General features: G+C 37.2%; 5 protein-coding genes and 1 non-coding gene across 6 annotated transcripts; 3 read left to right on the top strand and 3 right to left on the bottom strand.

Moving 5' to 3' along the window:
* Window positions 1–139: 139 nt before the first annotated feature.
* LOC111807993 (protein COP1 SUPPRESSOR 2) lies at window positions 140–2,453 on the bottom strand. Its single transcript, XM_023693743.2, has 5 exons — window positions 1,940–2,453; window positions 1,733–1,856; window positions 1,518–1,591; window positions 1,052–1,209; window positions 140–772 (listed from the first exon to the last, which is right to left on the bottom strand). Exons 1-5 carry the CDS (start codon window positions 2,338–2,340, stop codon window positions 609–611), a joined length of 921 nt encoding a protein of 306 aa, XP_023549511.2. The 5' UTR covers window positions 2,341–2,453; the 3' UTR covers window positions 140–608.
* A 1,232-nt stretch (window positions 2,454–3,685) lies between these two features.
* LOC111809064 (germin-like protein subfamily 2 member 2) lies at window positions 3,686–10,430 on the bottom strand. Its single transcript, XM_087117146.1, has 3 exons — window positions 10,273–10,430; window positions 9,027–9,090; window positions 3,686–4,328 (listed from the first exon to the last, which is right to left on the bottom strand). Exons 1-3 carry the CDS (start codon window positions 10,394–10,396, stop codon window positions 3,842–3,844), a joined length of 675 nt encoding a protein of 224 aa, XP_086973272.1. The 5' UTR covers window positions 10,397–10,430; the 3' UTR covers window positions 3,686–3,841.
* Window positions 5,075–5,214, top strand: LOC147789751 (small nucleolar RNA Z247). Its single transcript, XR_015411604.1, has one exon. It is a non-coding gene; the product is annotated as a small nucleolar RNA Z247 (small nucleolar RNA).
* Window positions 10,431–12,223: 1,793 nt separating the features above from the next.
* On the top strand, window positions 12,224–17,724 carry LOC111808794 (protoporphyrinogen oxidase 1, chloroplastic). The gene is given in 10 exon segments (XM_023694978.2): window positions 12,224–12,746; window positions 13,595–13,780; window positions 13,911–13,995; window positions 14,517–14,664; window positions 14,757–14,837; window positions 14,930–14,961; window positions 14,964–15,097; window positions 15,839–15,998; window positions 16,122–16,225; window positions 17,187–17,724. Coding segments are annotated over 10 exon segments (1,644 nt in total). The 5' UTR covers window positions 12,224–12,332; the 3' UTR covers window positions 17,487–17,724.
* On the bottom strand, window positions 17,690–18,774 carry LOC111808795 (chitinase 10-like). The gene is made up of 2 exons (XM_023694979.2): window positions 18,308–18,774; window positions 17,690–18,215 (listed from the first exon to the last, which is right to left on the bottom strand). Exons 1-2 carry the CDS (start codon window positions 18,772–18,774, stop codon window positions 17,849–17,851), a joined length of 834 nt encoding a protein of 277 aa, XP_023550747.2. The 3' UTR covers window positions 17,690–17,848.
* A 2,139-nt stretch (window positions 18,775–20,913) lies between these two features.
* LOC111808224 (Ribosomal protein L7Ae/L30e/S12e/Gadd45 family protein) lies at window positions 20,914–24,670 on the top strand. Its single transcript, XM_023694070.2, has 6 exons — window positions 20,914–21,096; window positions 21,225–21,272; window positions 21,341–21,401; window positions 21,573–21,689; window positions 24,011–24,175; window positions 24,276–24,670. Exons 1-6 carry the CDS (start codon window positions 21,035–21,037, stop codon window positions 24,330–24,332), a joined length of 510 nt encoding a protein of 169 aa, XP_023549838.1. The 5' UTR covers window positions 20,914–21,034; the 3' UTR covers window positions 24,333–24,670.
* Window positions 24,671–25,292: the final 622 nt, after the last annotated feature.

Here is a 25,292-nt window from a genome sequence, read left to right as displayed (position 1 = left end):
AGTTGAAAGAAAGAAGTCTTCTAAAGTAACAAAGAGGAAAATAATTTCCCCAATAAACCTCAAGTAATGTACCTTAGTTATCATTGTTTCTTATCTTATAGTTTATGTTGCATCACAATACTAACAAAAGACGATAGAGTAGAGTAACATAATAAAACTGGAATTAATTAGCTAAGACATCATCTAATAACATATCGTCTACAATTTTCCTTCATCGGTATCGTTCATGTTCTCAATATCTCAACGTCACCATAAAAGGACGTTTTCTTTCCACATCTTTTGGTCTAGCTCTACACTAGTACATGAAAGCTGAAAAACCTAAACAGTAACACAAAGAGGCTAGACTAAGACACAAGTAGATAGGCCAGACCGAGGCAAACCATATTATCAATATTAGTATATCCAAAACTCTCTTTGAATCATAAGTCAGTCAGCCGACTTCACAACTATGAACTAAGAATGAATTTCATTTCCTCTCTAACCTGAGGTCCTGAGATGGCCATCATGATGTGGAAGAATATTTGTACGACCAAAACCTTTATCCTTGATGCTTAACTTATCATGTAGGTCACTTCCGATTCTGGAGAAACAGCAGTCCGAGAAATATGTTACCTCCGCATACCACGATGGCGTTCCCGTTTCCGGAAGCGCTCTAGCATGAACTCATCTGTGGCAGCCTGCCTTTGTCCTGCAGCCTCTGTGCCAGTATCAGTTGGTTTGGAACCAGAACCATCCTCTTGCAAACTTCTACCCTTGTATAGCTCAGGATGTTCTGCATATTTTTTATTCCTTGTCAGTAATAATATAACATCTAATAAATTATAGGAGTAGATTTTCCTCCATTTCTCCTGATATCAGGGTGTTTATTTTATGATCTAACAATCCAATACCCATCTGAAGAATTTAGATCATAGGCACGCATATTTGGTATGCAGAAAATTTGTATGAAACTAAAATCTTAGGTACGTGATCACCAAAACTTGCTCACGTCGAGAGTAAATAGTAGAACAACATCATCCCAAAGGATAAACAATATAAAGAAATGAAGCACCTCTTCTAAGTTTTTCAGCATAATCCCTGCCCCGGTGGAAATAATCAGCACTAAAACTTGAGGGGATGCTAAACTCTGATTTTGACCGACCCACAAATCTCTTCTCCTGCAAAAGCTTTTTTGCAGCCTCGGTTTCTTCAATGTTCTTCAACTTGAATCTGTCACAAATAGAGCAACGGGCAGTTGAACACACTTCATAAATGTCAGTGGAAAATACCCACATCCAACACAATTATGACAGATGCTTAATTTTATACGGCACTTCAAATTATTTAACCAAGGAATCAAATGCTCCAAAGTAAAACTTAGTTTCTGTGTTACAATACAAAATAGTAATTGGATCAGTATGATTCCATTTTATCTCCTGCTTGATCCCCATTGCTCATAATTCACAGAAAGTACACAAAAGTGATGATCACTGGACAAATTAATGAAGTTCTTTCACAAGGGAGGAGAAAGGACATACTCAATTGGAAGCTGAACCTCTGCAATCCCTGTAGTCCACTGAGTGGAACTTTCATTAGAATTTCGTCTTTTCACCTGACAACAATCCAAAAATGGTAAGTGAAATCGAATCCCAGAATACACGAACAAAAGCCTAATGCAGCACTCAGCCGAATAGAACTGAACAGACGAACTGCGAAAGAAGAGACAAGAACACTACATTGGCTACTCACTCACTTTAAGATGCTCCGGGATTTTGTATAGTTCATCTTCCGCCTGTTTCAAGTCATTCTCAGCTCCTTCTACAGTCTCGAGAGTTCTCCCCCTTTTCTTTGCCAGTTCCTGTTCGATGTACTTCAACCTGTTAAGAGAACCCGTCAGAGCTCCACTTTTAATCAAATAGATATATTTGTTGAGAAACGACATAATTAAGGGGAATAATACATATTAGGATCTTCAACCATGACGGCCGTTTCCTGAGCGAAGGTATCCTGAAGAACCAAATCATCCTTGTCGCCTTCGCCTCCCGCGCTTTCGTTCTTACTGCCTCCGCCGCCACCAGTTTTACTGTTAGCGTCAGTGGATTTCCTAACAAGACCGCCGCCGCCGCCGCTGGCGCCGCTAGCACCGGTGGTGCTGGTCTGCATCGATACAGATGGAAGTGCAGGAATTCCAGCCCTCCTCTCCCTCTGTTTCTGCAAAAATTTTACCTCCTCCAATGCCATCCTGTGCTCTTCTTCTTCCTCCTCCGATTTGGTGGAAGTGGAATTCGCCCCATCTTCTCCATCTTGTGTATCGTAACAATTCCTTTTCCGGAAATTCTTCCTTTTCGACTGTTGATTCATCAAATCCCCGCCGGAATAAAAACCCTAGTTTCTTGCTTTGTGAAATTGTAATCTCAATCCAATGATCCAATGATCCAATGAAGTCCCGACTCTCCAAACGTCTTACACAATTCTATTTTCTTTGCCTGTGAAAAAGAATGCATTATTTTAAGAAATATTAAATTATAATTTTCCTTTTTAAAATATTTCAAATCTATATATTTTTAAAATCTCATTAATAAACTTTAAACTAAAAAAATAAAATAAAAATACTTTAATGTTAGTTTTTTAATACTATATTTAAAAATCACCCATTAATTTTCATTAAACACTTTTTACTCCTTTTTCTTTTGGAGTCCTTTGTTCGATATTTGAGGATTTACCCATCTATTGGCACAACTCGATATTTGAGGATTTACCCATCTATTGGCACAACTCGATATTTGAGGATTTACCCATCTATTGGCACAACTCGATATTTGAGGATTTACCCATCTATTGGCACAACTCGATATTTGAGGATTTACCCATCTATTGGCACAACTCGATATTTGAGGATTTACCCATCTATTGGCACAACTCGATATTTGAGGATTTACCCATCTATTGGCACAACTCGATATTTGAGGATTTACTCATCTATTGGCACAACTCGATATTTGAGGATTTACCCATCTATTGGCACAACTCGATATTTGAGGATTTACCCATCTATTGGCACAACTCAATATTTGAGAATTTACCCATCTATTGGCATGGGCAGGGCTCTGATACCATGTTAGATGAACATGACTCTCCACAATGGTATGATATTGTCCACAATGGTATGATTTTTTAAACTCTCATGGCTTTGCTTTGTGCTTCGTTAGAAGGTCTCATTGATCATACCAATGAGAGAGTATTATTTATTTATAAACCCATGATCATTCCCTGAATATGACAAATGTAGAACTTTCATCATCCAACACAACTACAAATAACTGTGAATATATACACGAAAATCGTTAATATTTGGTTTTAAAAAATATTACCGAATTTTCAAAAATTAAATTAATACTAATTAATTTTTTTTAAAAAAAAATTAAAAAAACTCTTATTATAAGTATATGAATGGAAATCGTTTATTTACCTAAACTTTCGGTCTAACATTTTCCTTTTCTTTTTTATATTTCTTACCGTCAAAGGTTCAAATTCCTCGTATTTTAAGAAAAATTAATATTTACCAACTAAAAATAAATATTAAAATATAAACCCGAGCTAAAATGATAAAGATTAAATAAATAAAAAAAAAGATTTAATACTAAAATAATAATAAAACCTTTTTGTTTATAAATTTTAATTACAATTACATGTTTTTTTAAAGATGGATTGCCTAATTGAGTCTTTTTAATACAATAAAAAATGATTTAAAATATAAAATAGTAGAAACCAACACAATTATTCCTCATTTTTCACGAACAAAAATTATTCCTCATTAAAAAAAAAAAATGTAATAATAATATCTCAGTACACATAAAATAGATCACTTCTTCTTAGCCGCAACCTTAGATTTTATCTCTCCCACCACTTCGGCATCAATCTGAAACGCTCTGGCGAGGACGCCGTCGTCGACGGCGGGGGATGAGGAAAACAAGGCGGCGGCGACCGACACAGTTCCGGGCAGCTGGCTGTTGAAGGCGGCGATAACAGAAGCGGGTTTATCCTTGTTGTTCTGCTGGAAGTGAAGCAGTCCCTTGGGGAAGACAAAGATTTCACCTTTTTTTATGGTTTTGGAAATCAGTTTGTTGGCGGTAGTTATGAAACCAACCTCCAGTTCCCCGTCCAGGACGAAGACGATCTCGGTGGCGCGTGGGTGCACGTGTGGCGGATTCAGGCCGCCATCCGCTGCGTAGTCGATTCGGGCTAGGGAAACGCCGAGTGTGTTGAGGCCGGGGATTTTGTCGACGTTGGCCGGCGTGACGGTGGATCCGACGGAGTTGTTGACGGTGGCGGCGTTTGCTAGTCCGGTGTGTTGGATGATGGAAGTCCCACATCGACTAATTTAGGGAATGATCATGGGTTTATAAGTGAGGAATACTAACTCCATTGGTATGAGGCCTTTTGGGAAGCCCAAAGCAAAGCCATGAGAGCTTATGCTCAAAGTGGACAATATCATACCATTGTGGAGAGTCGTGTTCGTCTAACATGGTATCAGAGCCAAGGTTTATTTTTTAAACTCCTCGCCATGTCTTCTTCCTCCTCTCCATCCACTATCTCCAACACCGTCTCAACTACCATGGCGACTTTTGGCCTTAAACAATATCCAATCCCTCTACACCATGTTGTCACAATTCGTCTAACCAAAAACAACTTCATCATATGGCGTGCCCAGCTCCTCCCCTACCTACGGAGTACGAAGCTTATGGGCTACCTCGATGGCACCAATGTTGCACCTGCCAAGCTGATCCCTTCCTCAACTGCTGCTGGTGCTGAGCTGGTCTCTAATCCGGCCTATAATCAGTGGTATGATCAGGATCAACAAGTCCTTAGCGGCCTTCTCTCCTCCATGTCTGAGGAGATTCTTCATGATGTGGTTGCCGCTACTACGTCCAAGGAGGCGTGGGATACCCTGCAGCGGATGTTTTCATCGTCAACTCGTGCTCGCACTACTCAGATTCGTGTTGAGCTTGCCACGTCCAAGAAACGAGATCAATCTGCTGCAAATTATTTTTGCAAGATCAAAGGGCTAGCCACCGAGCTGGCCGCCGCCGGCTCTGCCTTGCAGGATGATGATGTGATCGCGTATCTTCTCGCTGGTCTTGGCCCTGACTATGATCCCTTCGTCACCTCAATGACTACCAAGAGTGAAGCCCTCACCCTTGATGATGTGTTTGCACATCTAATGACGTATGAAGCTCGCCAACTACAACACCAGGCTGAACTTCAGTTAAATCTTGGATCTTCTGCCAATTATGCTAGTCGTGGTGGTCAGCAGAAGAATCGTGGGCGTAGGGATCGCGGTCGTGGTCGTTCTCAAGGTTATGCACCCTCTCGTCCTGCTGGTGATCGTCGTGGCCCTTCTGCTCGTCCTTCCTGCCAGATCTGCGGCAAAGTGGGGCATACTGCTATCCGCTGCTGGCATAGGATGGATGAGTCCTATCAAGATGAACCTTCTTCTGCTCCTCCTACGGCACTGGCGGCTACTTCCTCTTACAAGATTGACCCAAATTGGTACAGCGACACAGGCGCTACGGACCATATCACCAGTGACCTGGATCGTCTCGCTGTGCGTGAACGTTATCATGGAGGTGAACAAGTTCAAGTCGGCAATGGAGCAGGTTTGCGTGTTTTGCATACTGGTCATTCTCTAATTAATACTGCTACTCGTCCTCTTGCGTTGCGTAATATTTTGCATGTGCCTGAAATTTCCAAACATCTTCTTTCTGTTCATAAATTTTCTCGTGATAATGACGTATTTTTTGAATTCCATCCTTGGCATTTTTCTATAAAGGATCGACAGTCGAGGAAAAGTCTCCTAAATGGGAGGTGTGAATCTGGTCTTTATCCTATTAAGCCATCCGATGTCGATAATCTCAAGCACGCCTTGGTGAGCAGATCTACTACTCACGCCCAATGGCATGCTCGTCTTGGACATCCTTCATCTCAAGTAATAAAATCCATTTTGCGTCTAAATAATATTTCGTGTGCTAGTGAGTCATCTTTGTCAGTTTGTAATGCGTGTCAGTTAGCAAAGAGTCATCGATTACCATATACTAGTTTTTCCCATAGGTCTTCGTCACCTTTGGAACTTATTTTTTCGGATGTTTGGGGCCCTGCACCTCCATCTGTTGGGGGTTTTAAATATTATATTAGTTTCATTGATGATTTCAGTAAATTTTCGTGGATCTATTTGATGCATGATCGTACAGAAGCTCCTCGTATATTTTTGCAATTCCAAGCTCATGTTGAGCGCCTCCTAGATACTAAAATCAAGTGGGTTCAATCTGATTGGGGTGGGGAATATCAGAAAATTCATAACACATTTTTTCGTTCCCTTGGAATTGGTCATCGTGTTTCGTGCCCTCACACACATCAACAAAATGGGTCTGCTGAACGCAAGCATCGTCATATTGTTGAAACTGGCCTAGCCCTTCTAGCTCATGCTCATGTACCTATTAAATTTTGGGACGACGCGTTTCTTACAGCCACATATCTCATCAATCGTCTTCCTACTCGTGTCATCGATAAAAAATGCCCCTTAGAGCTTCTTTTTCATACCCCACCAAATTACTCCTTATTAAAAATTTTTGGGTGTGCCTGTTGGCCTCATCTTCGTCCTTATAACAAACAAAAGCTCTCTTTTCGATCAAAGGAATGTGTCTTTCTAGGCTACAGTTCTTCACATAAAGGGTATAAGTGTCTTGACACCGATTCTGGTCGTGTCTATATGTCTAGAGATGTCATATTTGATGAAAATGTTTTTCCATTCAAGAGAGCCTCACCTAATTCTTCCCCAATCATGCAGTCGACGCATAATGCCCCTGATTTGTGCACCTTGCATTTGGGTAATAGCAGTACTAATTTGGAGAATGATCACATGCATATGTCTGGGCCTACTAACTCTTTGGATGCAGAAAATTTGGTGTCTACATCAGCTTCGGAATTGCCGCAACAATCCTCCGCGTCGCTGCCATTCGAATCGGCGTTGGTTGTTCCGCCAATGATTGAGGCATCGGCTTCTCCGCCAGCAGATGATATTGCGCAATGCCCGGTCGAATCCTCGGCCGTTGGTCAACCAACTGCTGTAGCATCGGTTGCTCCCCTCGCAACGGCTGATACGGCCGTCCCCTCAAATGTGGATCCTGCACCTACTACTCATCCGTATGGTACTCGATTGAAGCACAATATCAAAAAACCCAAGGTGCGTACAGATGGAACAGTAACATATCTTGTAGCTCGGTCTTCTGCCTCTGAACCTACTTCACATATTACTGCTATGGAGCATCCCCTCTGGCGTCAGGCAATGAATGATGAATTTCAGGCACTTCAAAAAAATAAGACATGGCACTTAGTTCCTCCTCGTGCTGGTCTTAACGTTATTGATTGCAAATGGGTTTTCAAACTCAAACAAAAGCCAGATGGCTCTATTGATCGCTACAAAGCACGCCTGGTTGCTAAAGGTTTTAAACAGCAGTATGGCGTCGATTATGATGATACCTTTAGTCCAGTTGTTAAGCCCACTACCATTCGGCTCTTATTATCTCTTGCTATTTCTCGTGGTTGGGCTATTCGGCAGATTGATATTCAAAATGCTTTTCTTCATGGCCTTCTTAATGAAGATGTTTATATGAAGCAGCCCCCTGGATTTGTGGATTCTCAACACCCTGGTTATCTCTGCAAGCTGGATAAGTCGCTTTATGGCCTTAAACAAGCTCCGCGTGCCTGGTTTTCTCGCCTTAGCTCCAAACTATTACAGCTGGATTTTACACCTTCAAAGGCTGATGTCTCTCTTTTTATTTTTAACAAAACGGGCATTCAGATGTATATTCTCATCTACGTTGATGATATTATTATCATCAGCTCATCTTCTACGGCTACTGAGAAACTTCTTACACAGCTTCAGGATGATTTTGCCGTCAAGGATCTTGGTATTTTGAGTTATTTTCTTGGGATTGAGGTCCGCCATACTTCTAGTGGACTTATTCTGACACAACATAAATACATTCGAGATTTATTAGCCAGAACCAATATGCTCACCTCCAAAGGTGTGCCCACACCTATGCTTCCCAGTGAGAAGTTGTTATTGAATGGTGGTGAAAAGCTCTCACCTGAGGATACTACTCGCTATCGAAGTGTCGTTGGTGCTCTCCAATATTTGTCTCTGACACGTCCTGATATATCCTTCTGTGTCAACAGAGTGTGTCAGTTCATGTCCTCTCCGACTTCTATACATTGGGCGGCAGTCAAACGAATTCTCCGTTATCTACATGACACTATTGATATGGGTTTGTGTCTTACAAAGTCCAGCACTGATTTGTTGAGTGCCTTTTCAGATGCTGATTGGGCTGGGAATCCTGATGATCGTCGAAGCACTAGAGGCTATGTGATCTTCTTTGGTGGCAATCTTATCTCTTGGAGTTCGAGGAAACAATCGACAGTTTCTCGTTCTAGTACGGAAGCCGAATATAAGGCGGTTGCTGATGCCACTGCCGAATTAATTTGGATCCAAGTTCTCTTGCGTGAGCTCGGGATCTCGCAAGCGCGAGCGCCTAGCCTATGGTGTGACAACATTGGTGCCACCTACCTATCCGCCAATCCAATCTTTCATCGACGGACGAAGCATGTTGAGGTTGATTATCACTTCGTTCGTGAACGAGTATCGACTCGTCAGCTTGATGTTCGACTCATATCTTCCAAGGATCAGCTCGCCGATATCATGACAAAGCCACTGCCAGCTCCTTCTTTTAGCTATTTTAGGCGCAATCTGAACTTAGTAGTACATCGTCCAGATTGAGGGGGGGTGTTAAACCTAAAATAGATCATAACTGTATATACTAAAATAGTCTAAGATTTACTAGTTTATGATTTGAAGGGTTTGTTACCAAATCTATGATTTTATGGTTTGTTACCAAATCATAGATTTGGAATGTAATCTTCATTATACGCATCTATAAATACATGAGGTCGTGACCCATATAGGTCATCGTGCCATTCAATCTAACACGGTGAAGAAGAAGTCGGCGGCTGTTATGTTGGCAGCTTCCTTGCATGGGAATCCGTTCACTTTTGTTCCTGTAAGATCCAACGGTCCAGGTGTGTTCATCTAATTAGATCTAACTCAATTTAATTTGTACCATTTGAATTTGGTTACGAAGGGTTAAGTTAAAATAAATAAAAATTAAAATGTACATTTATATATATATATATATATATATATATATATATATATATATATATATATTTATTTATTTTTATTTAATTTCATAATTATTTATTGAAAAAATAGTATACAACTATATATATATATATATATATATATATATATATATATATATATTTATTTATTTATTTATATTTAATTTCATAATTATTTATTGAATTATTTTTTAACATTGTTTGTTAATTTTAAATAAATAAAAATTTTATAAATTAAATTTGCTAACGAATTTTAATATATATATATATATATATATATATATATATATATATATTTGTATGATATAATTATATAGATATATTTATTTTATTTTTATTTTATTTCATAATTATTTATTAGATTTTTTAAAAAAATAATTTTTAACTATTTAGAATGTAATTTTTTAAAATATATATTAAAATTGAGTGATAAATTTGAATTAAAGGTTTAAAAATAAATAAATAGATGTTTTATAAATAAATAAATAGATGTTTTAAAACATCTATTTATTTATAAATAAATATGAAATTAAATATAAATAAATAGATATTTATTTATATTTAATTTCATAATTATTTATTGAATTATTTTTTAACATGGTTTGTTAATTTTAAATAAATAAAAATTTATAAATTAAATTTGCTAACGAATTTATATTTGTATGATATAATTATATAGATATATTTATTTTATTTTTATTTTATTTCATAATTATTTATTAGATTTTTAAAAAAAATAATTTTTAACTATTTAGAATGTAATTTTTTAAAATATATATTAAAATTGAGTGATAAATTTGAATTAAAGGTTTAAAAATAAATAAATAGATGTTTTATAAACCAATATTTTACTTTTATTAAAAATAATATTTTAAATAAATAACTCAAACAATCGGAATCAACCCAGCCCAATTAAACCCATAGTTTGGTTGGGTTGGATTCATAGAGAATTGTTTGGGTTAAAAATATTTACCACTCGAACTAATGAGTTGAATCTAAAATAATGTCCTAACCCACTAACATCGGCACGATGTTAGTTATAATCACTTGCATACATACCTTTGGAAGTATCAGCAATGCATAAATCTTGAAGCGCGTCGGGGTCGGAAGCACGGGAGCCGGGAAACATAGCAGCAGAAGACAGGACAAGGAATAGGAAGACGAAAACTTTTGATGGATTCATGATTGATGAATTATATGGGGAAAAGAATATGAAATGAAGAGGAGGATGTATGGTTATTTATAATATGGTTGAAATAGTATATAATATATCAATGTCACACCCACCTTAGCTTGCATGGTATGGTAATGCAAAAAGCACATCTAAAAGAGACTTAGCCTTAAATTCAAAGCAATTGAATTGAAACCAAACAAAGGACTGAAAGTTGGGGTAATGACTAATGAGAACTTACCATTTGGCCAATGGTCCTTTGAATTGTGAGAGCAAAGGCTGTGAAAATGGGGTTGGTGGAGTAGTTTTTGTTGGGCTAGCTGTTGTTGGGGAGGTTGAAATGCCCTTGTCTCTTACTTACAAAGTAAACTCGAGCCCGCCCGAGACCAATGTAGTAAATACGATAATAGTTATCATCTCGAACGTTAATGGTTCGATGTCCACCTCGGTTGTATCATTCTAGTCTTTATACTTTAGATGTGCTCTGTTTTAGGGCATATTCGATAGCGTACTTCCGACTCTTGAAATTAACCATTATCGTTAGTTCTCGGCTTTTTTTTTAAAAAATATTATTGTTATATATGGGTTTTTTTTTTTTTAAAGGGAAGTTATCGTTATTTCGTAAAGTAGACAAAAATATGTGGCTTTTGGTAAGTTCAATCGATGAAATTATTTATACAAACGGATTTTGTTATAATGTTAGTTGTTACAAAATGAATGTTATATTTTTAGAAATTATGCTTGCCTAAAACACGACACATGTCCCAGTCTTGTTTGTCCGAGTCGGTTGTCAGGGATGTCAACCAATTGAGTGGGGGAGGATGTCATGGTCATGCATGTCCAAGGCATGTTGTCAATGGCTGCATGACAGATATCCCGGTCTTGCTTATCCAGGATGTGTTGTCCATGGTTGCATGCCGGTTCCAAACCCCTTTTACATGCTTTCATCTTAGATATGTCTTTACCATTTCATATTGGGTCAGTGCCAGGGTGTATGACTGTTCATCAAAATCATGTTACACCTGCAATGGCTAAAATGCCCAAAAATGTACTACAGGGGGATATGACTAGTTGTCAACTTCTCCATACCCAATAGTTATATGCAATAAGTCGTTGTTGCCTTTTGCTTACATTCCCATATAACACTAATTTCAATTTCTCAAATCTTGCTTTCAAAATTCTCTCTCGAAATCTCTCTACCCCCATCTTCTAAAACTTTCTTCTTGAACCGGGGTCAGAAGCTCGACTATATGTCGCCTGGCCATAGGCGATGTAAGAACGAATAAGCTTAACTCACTTGTTGTTAGGAAGTGAGTGCCGCACAATTGCAAGTCTGCTACCATCAAAGTGCGATTGTGACAATTAATAGTATTTTATAATGTACATTTTTAAAAAAGTTATATTAAAAAAAATGAAAAATATTTCCTCGAAAATAATCAAACAGGACCAAAATGTGACAGAATGATATTAGACATGTGACATGTGACACTCGAGTTAATTAATGATACCGGAATAAATCGCGAGACCGTATTTTTTTGAAACAAAATACAAAAATTACAAATAATTTTTATAATTTTTGACTTATATATATATATATATATATATATATATATATATATATATATATATATATATATATATATAAATGTGTGATATGTAATAAAAACATTATTCTTTATTATTATTATTATTACTACTACTTCAATTTTTTTTTTTAATGTAGTTTCCGCCGTGTAAAAAATTATTTTAAATGATAATAAATATTTAGTTTTTAATTTTAATTATTATTATTAAATTTTACTTTTTGGGTTCAAACTACCGATTCAGACAAAAACCGCCCCATGGTTCGTTGAGTTGGCAGGTTCTTCAGAAATACTGTTGTAGATAACAAATCCACAGTTCACTCTGCATCCTTTCTTCACCTTCGATTCTCAATTTCCTCTCCGCCATGGCCTCCGGCGCCACCCTTCTCACCGACCTCCCATTCCGGCGCCCTTACCCTCCCACTCTGTTCCGCCCCTCTAACATTCCTTCTTTCCACCCACTCCACATTTCTGTCCGAATCAATCACCTTCGCCCCAATTTCAGATGTTCAATCGCCGAGCGCTCCACTACTGTTTCAACATCTGATGTCTCTGGTCAATCTTCCAGGGTGGATTGTGTGGTCGTTGGTGGTGGGATTTCCGGCCTTTGCATCGCTCAGGCCCTTGCAACAAAGCACCCTGATGTTGCGCCTAACATCATCGTCACAGAGGCGAAGGCTCGCGTTGGAGGCAACATCACTACGGTTGAGAGAGATGGCTATCTCTGGGAGGAAGGGCCTAATAGCTTCCAGCCCTCCGATCCTTTACTCACTATGGTGGTCGGTATCATTCTCGTTATTTATCCCCCCCGTCTTCTCCATTTTAGGTTGTGTGCTGAATAGCCATCTCGTGTTAGCATTGATGTCGCTGTCTTTTAAACACTTTTGAATTGATGCTGTTTTTGTTGACTCTCTCTAGAGCAGGGGAGCCAGAAATTTTATAGGAATGGCCAAAATCTTAGGTTCTAACTATATGTGGGGTCAAATTAGAGAGGAAACTCTTAGATTTTTAACTTCTTAGAGTAATTTTCATAATCCAAGACGAATTAATGAGGGCAATTATCTCCTCTTTCCTTCAAGCAGCCATTGTATACGGAAAATTATTAATCTCAGCTGGCAAAACCTTTCCTATTACCGTAGACGGATCCATAATTATGGGACAAACAAAGCCTTCTCTGACCGTTCATGTTCTTGGTGAGTGCGTTCTAAGAGTTTAATTGGGATATACCAAATTCCTCCAAGCGGACTAATGAATCTAACCATTTATGCCGTTCCTCTGAAAACAAATGAACATACAGTCTTTCTGTCTATGAGAAAAACCCTTTTACGAATGCTTAGTAAATTCTTTGTAGTATGTGGAATGTATCAATCTATATGTATGGAGGAAGGTGCCCACTCTAAGTTTCGTAGTTTTGTTGATTGTAGTTCCATGGGGTTTTATGCTCTAACTAGAATTAGTGTAGTGGGACGATCTTCATATTGACTACCATCTATTACTGAGAGATTTAGTCTTAGGTTTTTTTTTATCTCATCAGTTGTATGAAAGTTTTATATGTATTGTCAGTAAGTGATTTTCTTTGTGTATATATTTTCCTTTGGTTTATTTGTTGATTCTTATACAATGGCAGGTGGATAGTGGCTTGAAAGATGATCTAGTTCTGGGAGATTCGGATGCACCTCGATTTGTATTGTGGAAGGGAAAGCTCAGGCCAGTACCTGCGAAGCCTAATGATCAACCTTTCTTTGACCTGATGAGCCTTGGTGGAAAAATCAGAGCAGGCTTTGGTGCACTGGGCATTCGCCCTCCTCCTCCAGTTTGTCTTCTCAGTCCTTTGTCTTTATGTTGAAGTACATTGTCACTTTTATTTGCCTCATCAATCTCAGAAAAACAAATATTTATTGTTTTTAGGTTCTCATATAGTGTAATACTAACAAAGGTAACAGGGTCGAGAGGAATCAGTTGAAGAATTTGTTCGTCGGAACCTTGGTGATGAAGTTTTTGAACGCTTGATAGAGCCGTTTTGTTCTGGTGATTAACCATACTCAATTAGATCTATATATCCATTTTATCTTGCATATTTTCTTTATCACTATAATTCCTATTATCTCGGTATCTAATTCATTATTTCTAGTTAAGATTCTCCATTATTTTGGTTATCAAATTATTTTCTTACTTATAAATTAGGAATCAATTTTACTAATTATTGTAAATTTGTGCTCACTCCAGTGTTGTTGTGTGCATTGTGGATCCTCTGTCAAATCCTTCGCTCATCCTATAAGAACGCTATTTTCCAGGAAGATAAGATCTACTAATTAAAGACATTGATTGAAAATAATCTCTTATAAAAGGTGGACTTTTGTAGACATTATGATCATTTTAAAAATGGTAGGAACAAACTCGTAACTATTCCTGCAACGGTTGATTGGAAGGGCTGAAGATGTTTTTTAGTTTTTCAGGAAAGTTGTAACAATTTAGTTTCAAGGTTATACTTCTTTGGTGGGTTGTTGTCCTCATCGAGTCCATAATTGATCTGAAGCTGTCTTGTTCAGGCGTATATGCTGGTGACCCTTCAAAGCTTAGCATGAAAGCAGCTTTTGGAAAGGTTTGGAAGCTAGAACAAAATGGTGGTAGCATTATTGGTGGGACTTTCAAAGCATTTCAAGAAAGGAATAAAGCTACCAAGCCACCAAGAGATCCGTAATGATTTTAACTTCATAGAGTTTCTCGCTTTTTCTTTCTTTGTCCCCCCCTCACCACTTCATGTTTAATAACCAACTTCTTACATCTAGACGCCTGCCAAAGCCTAAGGGCCAAACTGTTGGATCTTTTAGGAAAGGACTTGCCATGTTGCCAAATGCTATTTCTACTTGGTAAATTCTAATTTTAAAACAAAATTTCTAGTAAGTGTTTTGACTATCAGTCTCTGAACTTATCATTTCTTCAACCTTTTCCATTGATGTAGCTTGGGCAATAAGGTAAAGTTATCTTGGAAGCTAATATCAGTAAAGTGGATGATGGAGGTTATAGTTTGACATATGAAACACCAGAAGGGCTAGTATCTATACTAAGCAGAAGTGTCATCATGACAGTCCCTTCTTACGTTGCCAGCACACTGTTGCGTCCAATCTCGGTAAATTAATTTATGGGATTTGAATATGGTTTTTTGCCAAGGTCTTTTATGATATTAGTTTCCATATATAGTTCCAGCTTTTCCATTGCTTTCTTCAGTGTTAATAATTGTAGCCAGATCCTTTTTGCTACCAGATCGCCCATTTGTCAACTCATAATGGCCTTGTAGAAATTAGTAACTTATATTTTGTTATGTGATTTTGCTACATCCCCAGTGGAGTTGAGTATATGCTGGAATTGACATTGTGAAACACACTTGAACATTTGTCAGATTGCAAAATAGATGTTCATGTTAGACCTTTTAGAGGCTCTGGAAGATTTGAGCGGGCGTTTTTGGAAGATTTGAGCGGGCGTTTTTGGAGGTTGTTAGGTAGATTTTCTTTTGTTTTCTTAATAAAAGAAACCATTCCACAGATGGGACAAATTACAGAAAAGGGTGGGAAAGCCCAAGATCCAAAACAAACTAAGAAATGTTACAAATAATTCTTCTAGTTGGTGTAAAGATCACATAAAACTACAACTATTGAAAGTAGCATATAATTTTAATCAACAGAGCTACAATAAATACATTATGAAGAAAGCTTGAAACTAAATTTACTCACTATTGCAGAATGCATGTATCTCTGAAATTCTGTAAAGTTGTGCAACTGATGCAAAGGAAGTCCAGAATTCGTTACTTGGCTGGTTCTATATTTCCAAGTTTGTTTCACTTTGATGATTCTTATGATTCCCTTGCCTACAGGTGAAAGCTGCAGATGCACTTTCAAAATTTTACTATCCACCAGTTGCATCAGTGACCATATCATATCCAAAAGGAGCAATTAGGAAAGAATGCTTGATAGATGGTGAACTAAAGGGGTTTGGTCAATTGCACCCTCGCAGCCAGGGGGTGACAACTTTGGGTAAATCTGCATTCTTTACATTTCATCTGAAATTCTGTTCACAAATTCTGTTGAAATTAATTCTTACAGCCGTGACTGTTGGATAATTAAGATGCATCCAAATCCATGCTTACTTTGTTGCAGGAACTATATACAGTTCATCACTTTTTCCCAATCGAGCACCAGATGGAAGGGTATTACTTTTGAACTACATTGGAGGAGCTACTAATACTGAAATTCTTTTCAAGGTGATCTTTTTTTTTTAATCATGTTTGAAGTTTTGTTAGGAACACGAAACACAAAAGGATGATAATCTATCAAGAAGCTTATCTCTCTTCTGCTTTCACCAAATATTTGTCACATTCTCCATTTTCCTAACCCTCTATTTGTAACTCACCTCACCCCAACAAGCTCACTTATCATCCCAACAAAATAACTTTCTTACTGTAAGTCGAATCAATCAATCACGATATCTTACGTCATCCACTGGCCCAAATATCACCTTGGGGACAAAGGTGGTGAATTATATGAACCATCCAATCATTTCTAGAAATTGTAGGAAAATGAGTGCTCTACTATTTAGTAATTAATTCCCAGGTTAGTTATGCGCACATTTTGCAGGAATCAAACAATTCTGTCCAATCTTGCAATAATCGTGTACTTGATCCAAAAGGCTGGAGCAAACTTCAATTTTGTGAAGTTTTACTCGCATCTTTTGGAATTAGAAAGCTCGACCATGATCATTCCTCTCTCTACCTTGATTGCCTCAACAATAGCTCACTTTTCGTCTAAAATTAGAGTTTTTTCCTTGATCATATGGTATTTGTTCCTTGACCCATTACTAATGTAATGCTTAAACCCAATTACTTCTGTAACCTCCTCCAGAGGAAGAGAAAATGTTGTCCTTGGCTGGAAAAAGGGTTGAAAATCCTTCCATGATCCCTGCCCATGTCTTCAGTGTATTTCCCCTGTAACACAGCTATATTTTTCTTCGTTTCCAAGAATCACATGCATAGTAATATCACCAAACTATTCAGATATTCTAATGAAAAATGCCCTACCCTCAAAATTTGTCTTGCCATTGTGTTTGTCCTTTAACTTAATTTCTGATGGATTTATTATCGGTTGCTCATATGTGGTCGAATACCCTTCGGAGTATTACTTTTATTGTTCTTATCTTGTAACTCTCAAGTGTTTATGTGATGACAGACAGAGAGCGAACTCGTAGAAGTAGTCGATCGGGATTTGAGAAAAATCCTCATAAACACAAACACAGAGGATCCCATGTTATTGAGTGTGAGGGTGTGGCCTCAAGCCATTCCACAGTTCTTGATTGGTCATCTTGATGTTTTGGATGCCGCCAAGGCCGGACTGAGAGAAGCTGGAATGGAAGGCTTGTTTTTAGGTGGAAACTATGTATCTGGTGTGGCCTTGGGGAGATGTGTGGAGGGTGCCTATGAAGCTGCAACTGAGGTAGCTAGTTTCTTGTCTAAAAAAGTGTATAAATAGCTGTTTTTTTTTTTTTTTTTTTGCTTTCTACCATTAGGCATGTGGACACTGATAGCCTCTTCACAAGGGATGGCGATGTTGCTGTGCTGCAGGTATGGTTTTAGTTTGATTTTGTCTTGTTTTATTGGCGGCAGCAAAGTAGTTGTAATTCGTTGAGTTCTCTAAACTGTTCTTATTGCTTGACTTTCAACGTTCCCCAGTAATTTAAAATCAAAGTACAGCTTGGATTATTGCATAATCTGTGGAACCATGAACAGTTACTTGTTCCAAACCAGTCCATGGTTTCGGATCAAATCTGAAATTTTTTAAAAATAGAAGGCGATTGATAAACAAACAAGTGAAAAGGAGGAACGATGATGAATCTAAAAGGGTTTCTGATTCTGGCAATCCAAGTTGGGCCCAGTATCGACATTGAAGAGCTTAGCATATCTTTGGAAGAAGCCAATTCGGTCGTTGACTCGGGCATCGTTGGCAATCCCACACTCAAGTCCGCCATTGATGATGTTGGTCACTAGTCCATATCCTGCAGTTCTGTTTGCCTCTCTATCGGCCTCTGTGGGAATGTATCGGCCGACCATGACGTCGTGACACGATGGCTTCGGCTTCTGCTCCGTCATCCAGAACCACAGCGCTGTCTTGAACGCCGTCGTCGGGTCCTCTGCAACTCTCTCCGGGTTTCTCAGCCCGTCGAATCCCAGTGCCTCGCCCGCTGGCCCGTAGTTGTAATTCCTGCTCGTTGTTCCATTTTTAAAATCTTCAAAGTTCTAAATAGACATAAATTTGAAAGCTTAAGGTATAAATTTGTAATGGTCTGTTCTTACCATGATAGTTGTATAGGTCCTCTTCCTTTGTAGGACTTGCCGGGAGAGCAAGGCCACTGCTTAACACTATCATCACAATAGTTACTTTGTGGACTGATTTCCTCTTTAAAGCATAGCCCCCAAGCAAAAGGTCCATCTGGAGCAGTCGCCCACCCGCCCGTCGTCTCGTGTGAGATCTGAGCCAGGAACGCCGCTATCTCCCTCTTCCGTGTGGCCAAACAACCCGTCGTACCAAATGTGGGAAACTTCTTTGCCGCTTCAATGAAGGATTGGTAACTATAGAACCCATTTGCAGGACATGCACTATCGTCTTTATGCAAAAATAGCTCCTTAAAAAGTTCTTCACTAATTAGCGAAGCTACTCGGGATCGCTCCCTCCAACGACGGTGACCATGAGCCTCGATCGTGGACGGAAGGCCAGTCCCAAGGAGGAAGATGAAGGAGAGGAATAAGAAGGTGGATGCCATTTTTGTAGCTTGGTATATCACTTGTTACATATATATATATATATATATATATATATATATATATATATATAATATGGATAACGTAAGATAAGGGGGAGAAACATGTGATGGGGTATAAATTATGATGAATGATTAGGCACAGGCACAACTGGTTGGAGTTTCACAAAGTCAACGGTCAAAAATTTGAATTAAAAAGCACTGCCTATAATTTAAATAATATGTATAATGTTTTTGTAAGTATTTTCCTGATCTGGGCATTCAGGGTTGACCCATTGGTGATTGGTATAAAGTTTTAATTCTTTAATTTCTAAGTGGGGGGTTGGGTCATAAGCCATCAATCTGGACAAGGCGGGCTGCAGGCCGCAAATGAAACGACACCCACTAACTTCCAACAACAAAATTTTTTGACCTACTAGGACCGTACACGGGTTACATTAGGTTGGGTTGGGTTGAAATAATCTTTTAGACGAACTTAAAATTTTGAGACTTAAACAACTAAAATATAGTTCACAACCCAACCCAAGGAATGATTCGGTTGAGTTGCCCAACCCAAGGAATGATTCGGTTGAGTTGGGTTGAGTTATCGAATTATTATTTAAAAAAATTATGTCCATATATAGCACACACGTTACATTAATAACAAAAAAAATTTATGAAGTTCAACTATCAAATATGCATAACTAAATTTGTTATAAACATTAAATATTATTAATTTTTTTTAAAAGTAAGATTGAGTTGTAAACACTATTTTCGAGATGGTAAGGTTAATCCTACTAGGAAAATGTTAACCCGTTTATTGAACTAAATTTTTTATTTTCCAAAAATTCAACCGAAGAAAAAAAATCTAATCCAACTCAACCTTTTGATTTGGTTTGGGTAGTTTGAATTGATCGAATTATTGGATTATATGAACACCTCTCGATACCCTTTCTATTGACGGTCATTTGAGAAAGTTGTGGAATTTGCTATAATTGAAATTTAGTGCTGAGAAGACCTTATGGTTGTCCGTTCCTCTATTTCGGCTGTGTGTATCTTCAACGGCACCTTGCATCCACATCTTCTAATGCATAGTATAGATTAAATAAAACCCTTTGACTTCAATCAGTTACTTATTGTATGGTAGGAAGCTTAATCACTCTATCTTTCGTTCTTTATCATGTCAGGTCACGTTAGTTTCAGCCTCATTAATGGTTCTGTGGTCTAAAGATCAGATCAAATTCGACAAGAATTTGATTCAAACTCAGTTCAAAGTCAAAGTTTGATCGGTTAAGTTTGATTTAGTTCATTCATACATTTGATTAGATGTGAACCACTTTTTTGCAAAGATAGTTGATCCACTGAATTTGAATCGAGTTCAACAACTACTCATATTGAATTATTCGGTCTCACTCATTAGATTAGGGATCCTTCCCGTAAGAAATATGTCGAATAGTCAATGTCGGGCTAACCAAAATCAAAGTTTATCAAAAGTTTCGTCTAAAATTAGTGAAAATTTAGTCTTTTATGACTACATTGGGATTCCATGGAAACGAGGCTCAAATAGTTGTTGGATTAAAGAAGGGCACAAACTTTTTGTACTCAATACCGACCTTTTTTTAATCGTCGAGTCTGTCCAATGGACTTATCATTAGGTCAACTCGTGCCAGTTCTGCCATTTTTTTAAAAATGTTTTTTTATAAATAATAATTTTCTATCTATAAATCATTTTCAAATAGTTTATATAAGGGTTGGGAGAAGTGAAATAAATCAATTATATTTAATTTTGAAATATGAAATTTATAATTAATTTTCCAAATGAATTACATACAAATTATTAACCATTTTATTTAAAAATAATTTTATAAGTATTTTTTAAATATGATAGATAGTAATAATATTTTTTTAATTTTATGAATAATTTAGAAATAAAATTAAATGGTTAGGGTATTTTTAAAATAAATTACTACAATTTATTTTAATCTAAAATTAATTATTTTTTAAAATTTTAGAAGTATTATTCAACCATTTTTTACTTTCTTGAAACTATATATATATATATATATAATATATTTTTTTAATTAAGTATTTTAGAAAAAAAATTATTAATTTTACTTTTGTTTATTTATTATACTGGCTAATTACTTCACCCAAATTTCAAATAAGCCTTGAGTGGGTCGTGGAGGAGGCGGTAGTTCGTCGAGTTCCAGTACGGCGTTAGTCCAATCGGAGAACGCAGCTGCTATTTCTCTCCAGACTTGAAAGCTACAGCAAGTTTTCAGGCATGGGAAAGAAGGCTAAATCTTCTGGTCCTGTTGCAGTCGTTCAATCTAAGCGTAACGAAGAGTAAGCCTGCTTTTCTTGCTCACTTTCATACTTTTCGGACCTTATCCCGCTCTTCGCCATTCGATCTTTCACCTTGATGTTTTTGTTAATTTACGATGGATTGTGTTTTCGGAATTTGATTGTCCCAGTTCCTACGAAGGGGAACGTCTCGATGAGTTGCTGCAGTCGATTCAGAGGTAAACAATAGTTAATTTGTCTAATAATGCGCTTCAAGCCACCGATAGCTGATCATTGTACTTAACAGGGAGATAAAGAGAGCAAGATGTCTGAATGCGGAAACCTTGCCGGAAAAAATTTGGCTCAAGGTTTCCACTAATTTTTCTGTTTCAATGATGTTTCTCCGTATTTTTAACGTCTTTAGTTTCTCCTTGCCGTGCCATATCGATATCGATTTTTGTTATTAGTTTGAGAAACAAAAATTGAATTCATGACTCCTTTTATAAGCCGCTGATGTTGAGTGATGGGCTTCTTTTCAGAAACAATTTGCAATTGGAGTTAATGAGGTTACTAGAGTCCTTGAACGGATGACGCCAAGTGAAGATTCTGCTCGCATAGTGAACCCTAATTATAAGGCGTGTACAGTCAGGCTTCAGGTTTGTCTACTCTTATCTTGATTTTCGGCATTGCTATCTAGGGTTCAGGAATTTGCCGGATGCTTATTAATAGAATCCCAGCTTTTCCCTTCTACGGTAGTGTTGTTGCTCTTCATTTTATTATTTCTGGTGGATTGATGGACCCTTTAATTAGCTCGAAGTCATAAGTGTTACTTTCTTGGTTTTGTTTCAGTTTTGTGTCAATCTCATGCGTGACAACCAATTTAAAACATGGCCTGCATTTGGCGCTTCCATGAGCTCTAGTTATGATAAGCGAATTTATGTAACTATCCGTTAGGTTTCATCCTTTTAAATTGGGGTCCTTGTCTATAGTTTTATGGGCTCTGTTTATTTTACTGTTTTTTGTATGTCCTTGAAGTTCTTTCAATCTTTTTCCCTATTAATGAAAGCTGGGTTTCTTATAGAAAAATTAAAAATAAGTGACCTAGATACTTCAAATACTAGGGTTAAAGAGGAGGTCAACGTAACCATTTCATGTATGTGAGTGCGAGCACACGTCTTTCATGGGAAGAGAAGATCAATTTAAAACATGAGCCACATTTGCTGCTTCCATGAGCTCTAGTTGTGATAAGCAAAATTTCTGTAATTATCGTTAGGTTTCATCCTTTAAAATTGGGGTTCTTTTTTTGTTGTTTGATGGACTCATTTATTGGTTGTTCATTCTTTTAATTTTTTGTTTAATCAATGAATTAGCTGACCTAGATACTTCAAATACTATGTTCAAGACCCTCTTGCACCAAATGTCCTGTTTACTGAGGTAATGATAATCGCACAACTGAAGATCTCAAATGCCGCAGACATGAACTTCTTAGGAGGCTAGTCGTGCAGTGAAAAACCATGTATGCTTAGAAAAATGTTTTGGAGGTTAAAAGATGTTAAACTGGTAGAACCAAGAAGCGAAGATGAAGTCCATGGATGAACACTCCCATAAGTCTTTTTGGATTAGGCAATGGTGTATACAGTTCATACCTGCCACTTGACAACTAGATATCTCAGAGAGTTAGTAACTTCCGGCCTAGGTTGTGGTCTTAAGAAATGTAATTATCTTGTCGAAAGTGTCCAATTCATCCATTCGAGTGTACTTGAGGACAATAATTTCTTTTGAGAGAAGAAGTTCCACTGTGGAAAGTTCTTGTTGATTCTCATGTTGAAGGCAACTATCTTAAAACTTCTTAAAGCCCTCATAGTCTTGATACAAATTTTCATTGGTGTCAAATGATATCAACAAATCCCTTAGTGTAGTTAACATGGTTACATGCCTTATTGGGTGTACACCACTTGATTGGTATAGCCATTGAAATGTGCTTGGCCACAGTCCAAAACTTCTACAAGAATTACCCCTTGTCCATGTATCCTACAGAGTATTGTTTGTGAAGCATTCCATCTCAATGTTTGGTGCAAGTATGAAGCAAATTTAGTGGGGATTACGTAGTGTTCCTTATGTAGCAAGAATTGAGACGAGGCTTTGAACTCCTATTGGTAAGTGAGCTTTTCCTCCGTGGTAAGCTTAGTTTCTCACTAAAATATTTCATTGACTTGTCATTTTTAGATAGGACTGCTCCCATACCTTTAGCAGAAGCATCCGTCCGGACTTCAAAGAGGATGCCACATTTTGGCCAGGCCAAGATGGCTGCAACTATCTGCTTTCCTTTAGTGTTTGGAGGCCTATTTCTATAGTCCCAGGATACCTAGTATGGGTCCACTCATACAAAATTGATTCCCATTACGAATCCTAAGAACAACAGTTTTGTAAGAAGCATGTACTTAGAGATATTAAAGTAAAGCTCGGTGGAATTTAGAGCAGTTTGTCGTCTAAGTAGACAATAAGGGATTTACCTCATATGTATGGTCATAATACATGTACCATCAGGCACATAAAAGTACTTGGAGCTTTGATCGAGCCAAAAGCCACACGCACAACTTACCGTATTTGTAACACTCATCAAGTCTTGAAGGCTATTTTTCATTATCTCTTGGTTTAGTGCAATTTTGATGTTAGCAACTTTTAATGTCTCGTTTAGCGAAGAGGATTGCAGTGCACCATGTAATTGGTCGACGAGATTTGAATGTGGTTTTGTACAGGGAGTTGATATTTTATGGCAAATTAGTAACTCTATTTTCGTTATGGATTCTATACCATTCTAGTTTCAGCAATGAATGTCATTTTGAATTCCCTAGGACATGCATCTGCTTGATATATAACTCTCATGTTTTAATTAAACTCAACTCATCAAGCTTTGCCTACTGTCTTTTCTGTATACGGTGTCTAATTATTCGGCGTTTCGCCTTTTATTATGTAGGCTATACTTTTAACTGCTGATTGCAACCCTCGATGGCTGACAAACCATGTGCCAAGCTTGGCCATATCTAGGAAGGTACCATTGATACTCGTGAAAGATAAAGAGGGTTCTTTAAGGTTAGGTGAACTCGTTAACCTTAAAACAGCAATTGCAATTGGAATAAAGGTGAGGAGGAAATATTTAGATAATGAATAGCCTGTTCAACCTTTTTTTTGTCTAAAAACGCTATTATTCATGAAGTTTCATGTTTCCAAACGAATTGCAGGCGAATGGGAGCCCTATTAATCAACTTATTGGTGAAATTCTTCAAAGAACAACATAAAAACACGTCGCAGAATACAACAAAGTTGTCTGGTGTACAGTAAAAATGGTATGAAATAGAGGCAGTCTGAGATTTGTAGTTCGTGCTGCTGATTCACTCTTGATAATGACCGCCACTATGGCTTTTAGTATCCTTATAAAGAATTCTGATAAAGAATGTTTGCAGAAGCCTGAGATGGTAGGATAGCAATTCTTATGTAATACATTGGGGGATTCCAAATTGCGTGCGGAGTTTAAATTTAGTGTTGTTATTGTGGCTGATAGAGTTCAGAAAGTCCATAACATCTTGTCTTCTCCATTCTATTGGAAGTAATAAAATGTAGGGAAATTTTCAATGTATATTCCCATTTAAATCCCTTTAAAATCAACTCAATATTTTGAAGATTAAATTTATAAACATTATGGATTTCTTTGTTACGAAATCCACTTTTAGGAGTGTTTTCAAAGATTCAAGCAAAGTATATTCAAAAACTTGTTTTTGAAATTTAGCTATGAAATTAAACGCTTATTTAGACCACACTTTTTTTTATTTATTATTTTTTTTTTAGAAAGATTCTAACTCAAGCCATTGATCAATGCAGTTCAAATGAACACTTACGTATTTTAAAGTTAACGGTAGAAGATTTGGTTCATGAATCTTTTGAATTTATGAACATTTTTTGTATATTTCCCACTTCGATTCATGTGGATTCATTTGATTCATCTCTTATATTGGTATATGGATCATCTTGATTCATGTATGAATATTAGTATTGTTATGCCTATATAAAGGTTTCTCGACATTGCTATGAGATATGGAGTGAGTGTTATTTTTTACTTGCCAAGAGACAATTAAGAGGATCTTTATAAGTGAGAGATCGTAAACACTTTGGTTATAGTGATTGACTAGCACCCGTGTATGTAGGAGAATTTATTATCTTCAAACCACGTAAATTTTTTTCTCTTTGTTTATTTATGTTCG

Source organism: Cucurbita pepo, chromosome 13, assembly GCF_057944985.1.
Source record: "Cucurbita pepo subsp. pepo isolate OVF chromosome 13, ASM5794498v1, whole genome shotgun sequence".
NCBI lineage: Eukaryota > Viridiplantae > Streptophyta > Magnoliopsida > Cucurbitales > Cucurbitaceae > Cucurbita > Cucurbita pepo.
This window is presented reverse-complemented; position numbering and strand designations above follow the sequence as displayed.

Bases quoted from the DNA above. Each gene is read 5' to 3' on its own strand.
- LOC111807993 (XM_023693743.2), bottom strand. From the start codon at position 2,340: ATGAATCAACAGTCGAAAAGGAAGAATTTCCGGAAAAGGAATTGTTAC. The intron at 1,592-1,732 runs GTGAGTGAGTAG...GATTGTTGTCAG, and splicing joins AAATCCCGGAGCATCTTAAA to GTGAAAAGACGAAATTCTAA. The intron at 1,210-1,517 runs GTATGTCCTTTC...TATTTGTGACAG, and splicing joins GAGGTTCAGCTTCCAATTGA to ATTCAAGTTGAAGAACATTG.
- LOC111809064 (XM_087117146.1), bottom strand. From the start codon at position 10,396: ATGAATCCATCAAAAGTTTTCGTCTTCCTATTCCTTGTCCTGTCTTCT. The intron at 9,091-10,272 runs GTATGTATGCAA...TGGATCTTACAG, and splicing joins CATTGCTGATACTTCCAAAG to GAACAAAAGTGAACGGATTC. The intron at 4,329-9,026 runs CACCGTGTTAGA...CATCATCCAACA, and splicing joins ACAGCCGCCGACTTCTTCTT to CACCGGACTAGCAAACGCCG.
- LOC111808795 (XM_023694979.2), bottom strand. From the start codon at position 18,774: ATGGCATCCACCTTCTTATTCCTCTCCTTCATCTTCCTCCTTGGGACT. The intron at 18,216-18,307 runs GTAAGAACAGAC...AACAACGAGCAG, and splicing joins GGACCTATACAACTATCATG to GAATTACAACTACGGGCCAG.
- LOC111808224 (XM_023694070.2), top strand. From the start codon at position 21,035: ATGGGAAAGAAGGCTAAATCTTCTGGTCCTGTTGCAGTCGTTCAATCT. The intron at 21,273-21,340 runs GTAAACAATAGT...TGTACTTAACAG, and splicing joins TTGCTGCAGTCGATTCAGAG to GGAGATAAAGAGAGCAAGAT. The intron at 21,690-24,010 runs GTTTGTCTACTC...TTTATTATGTAG, and splicing joins CGTGTACAGTCAGGCTTCAG to GCTATACTTTTAACTGCTGA.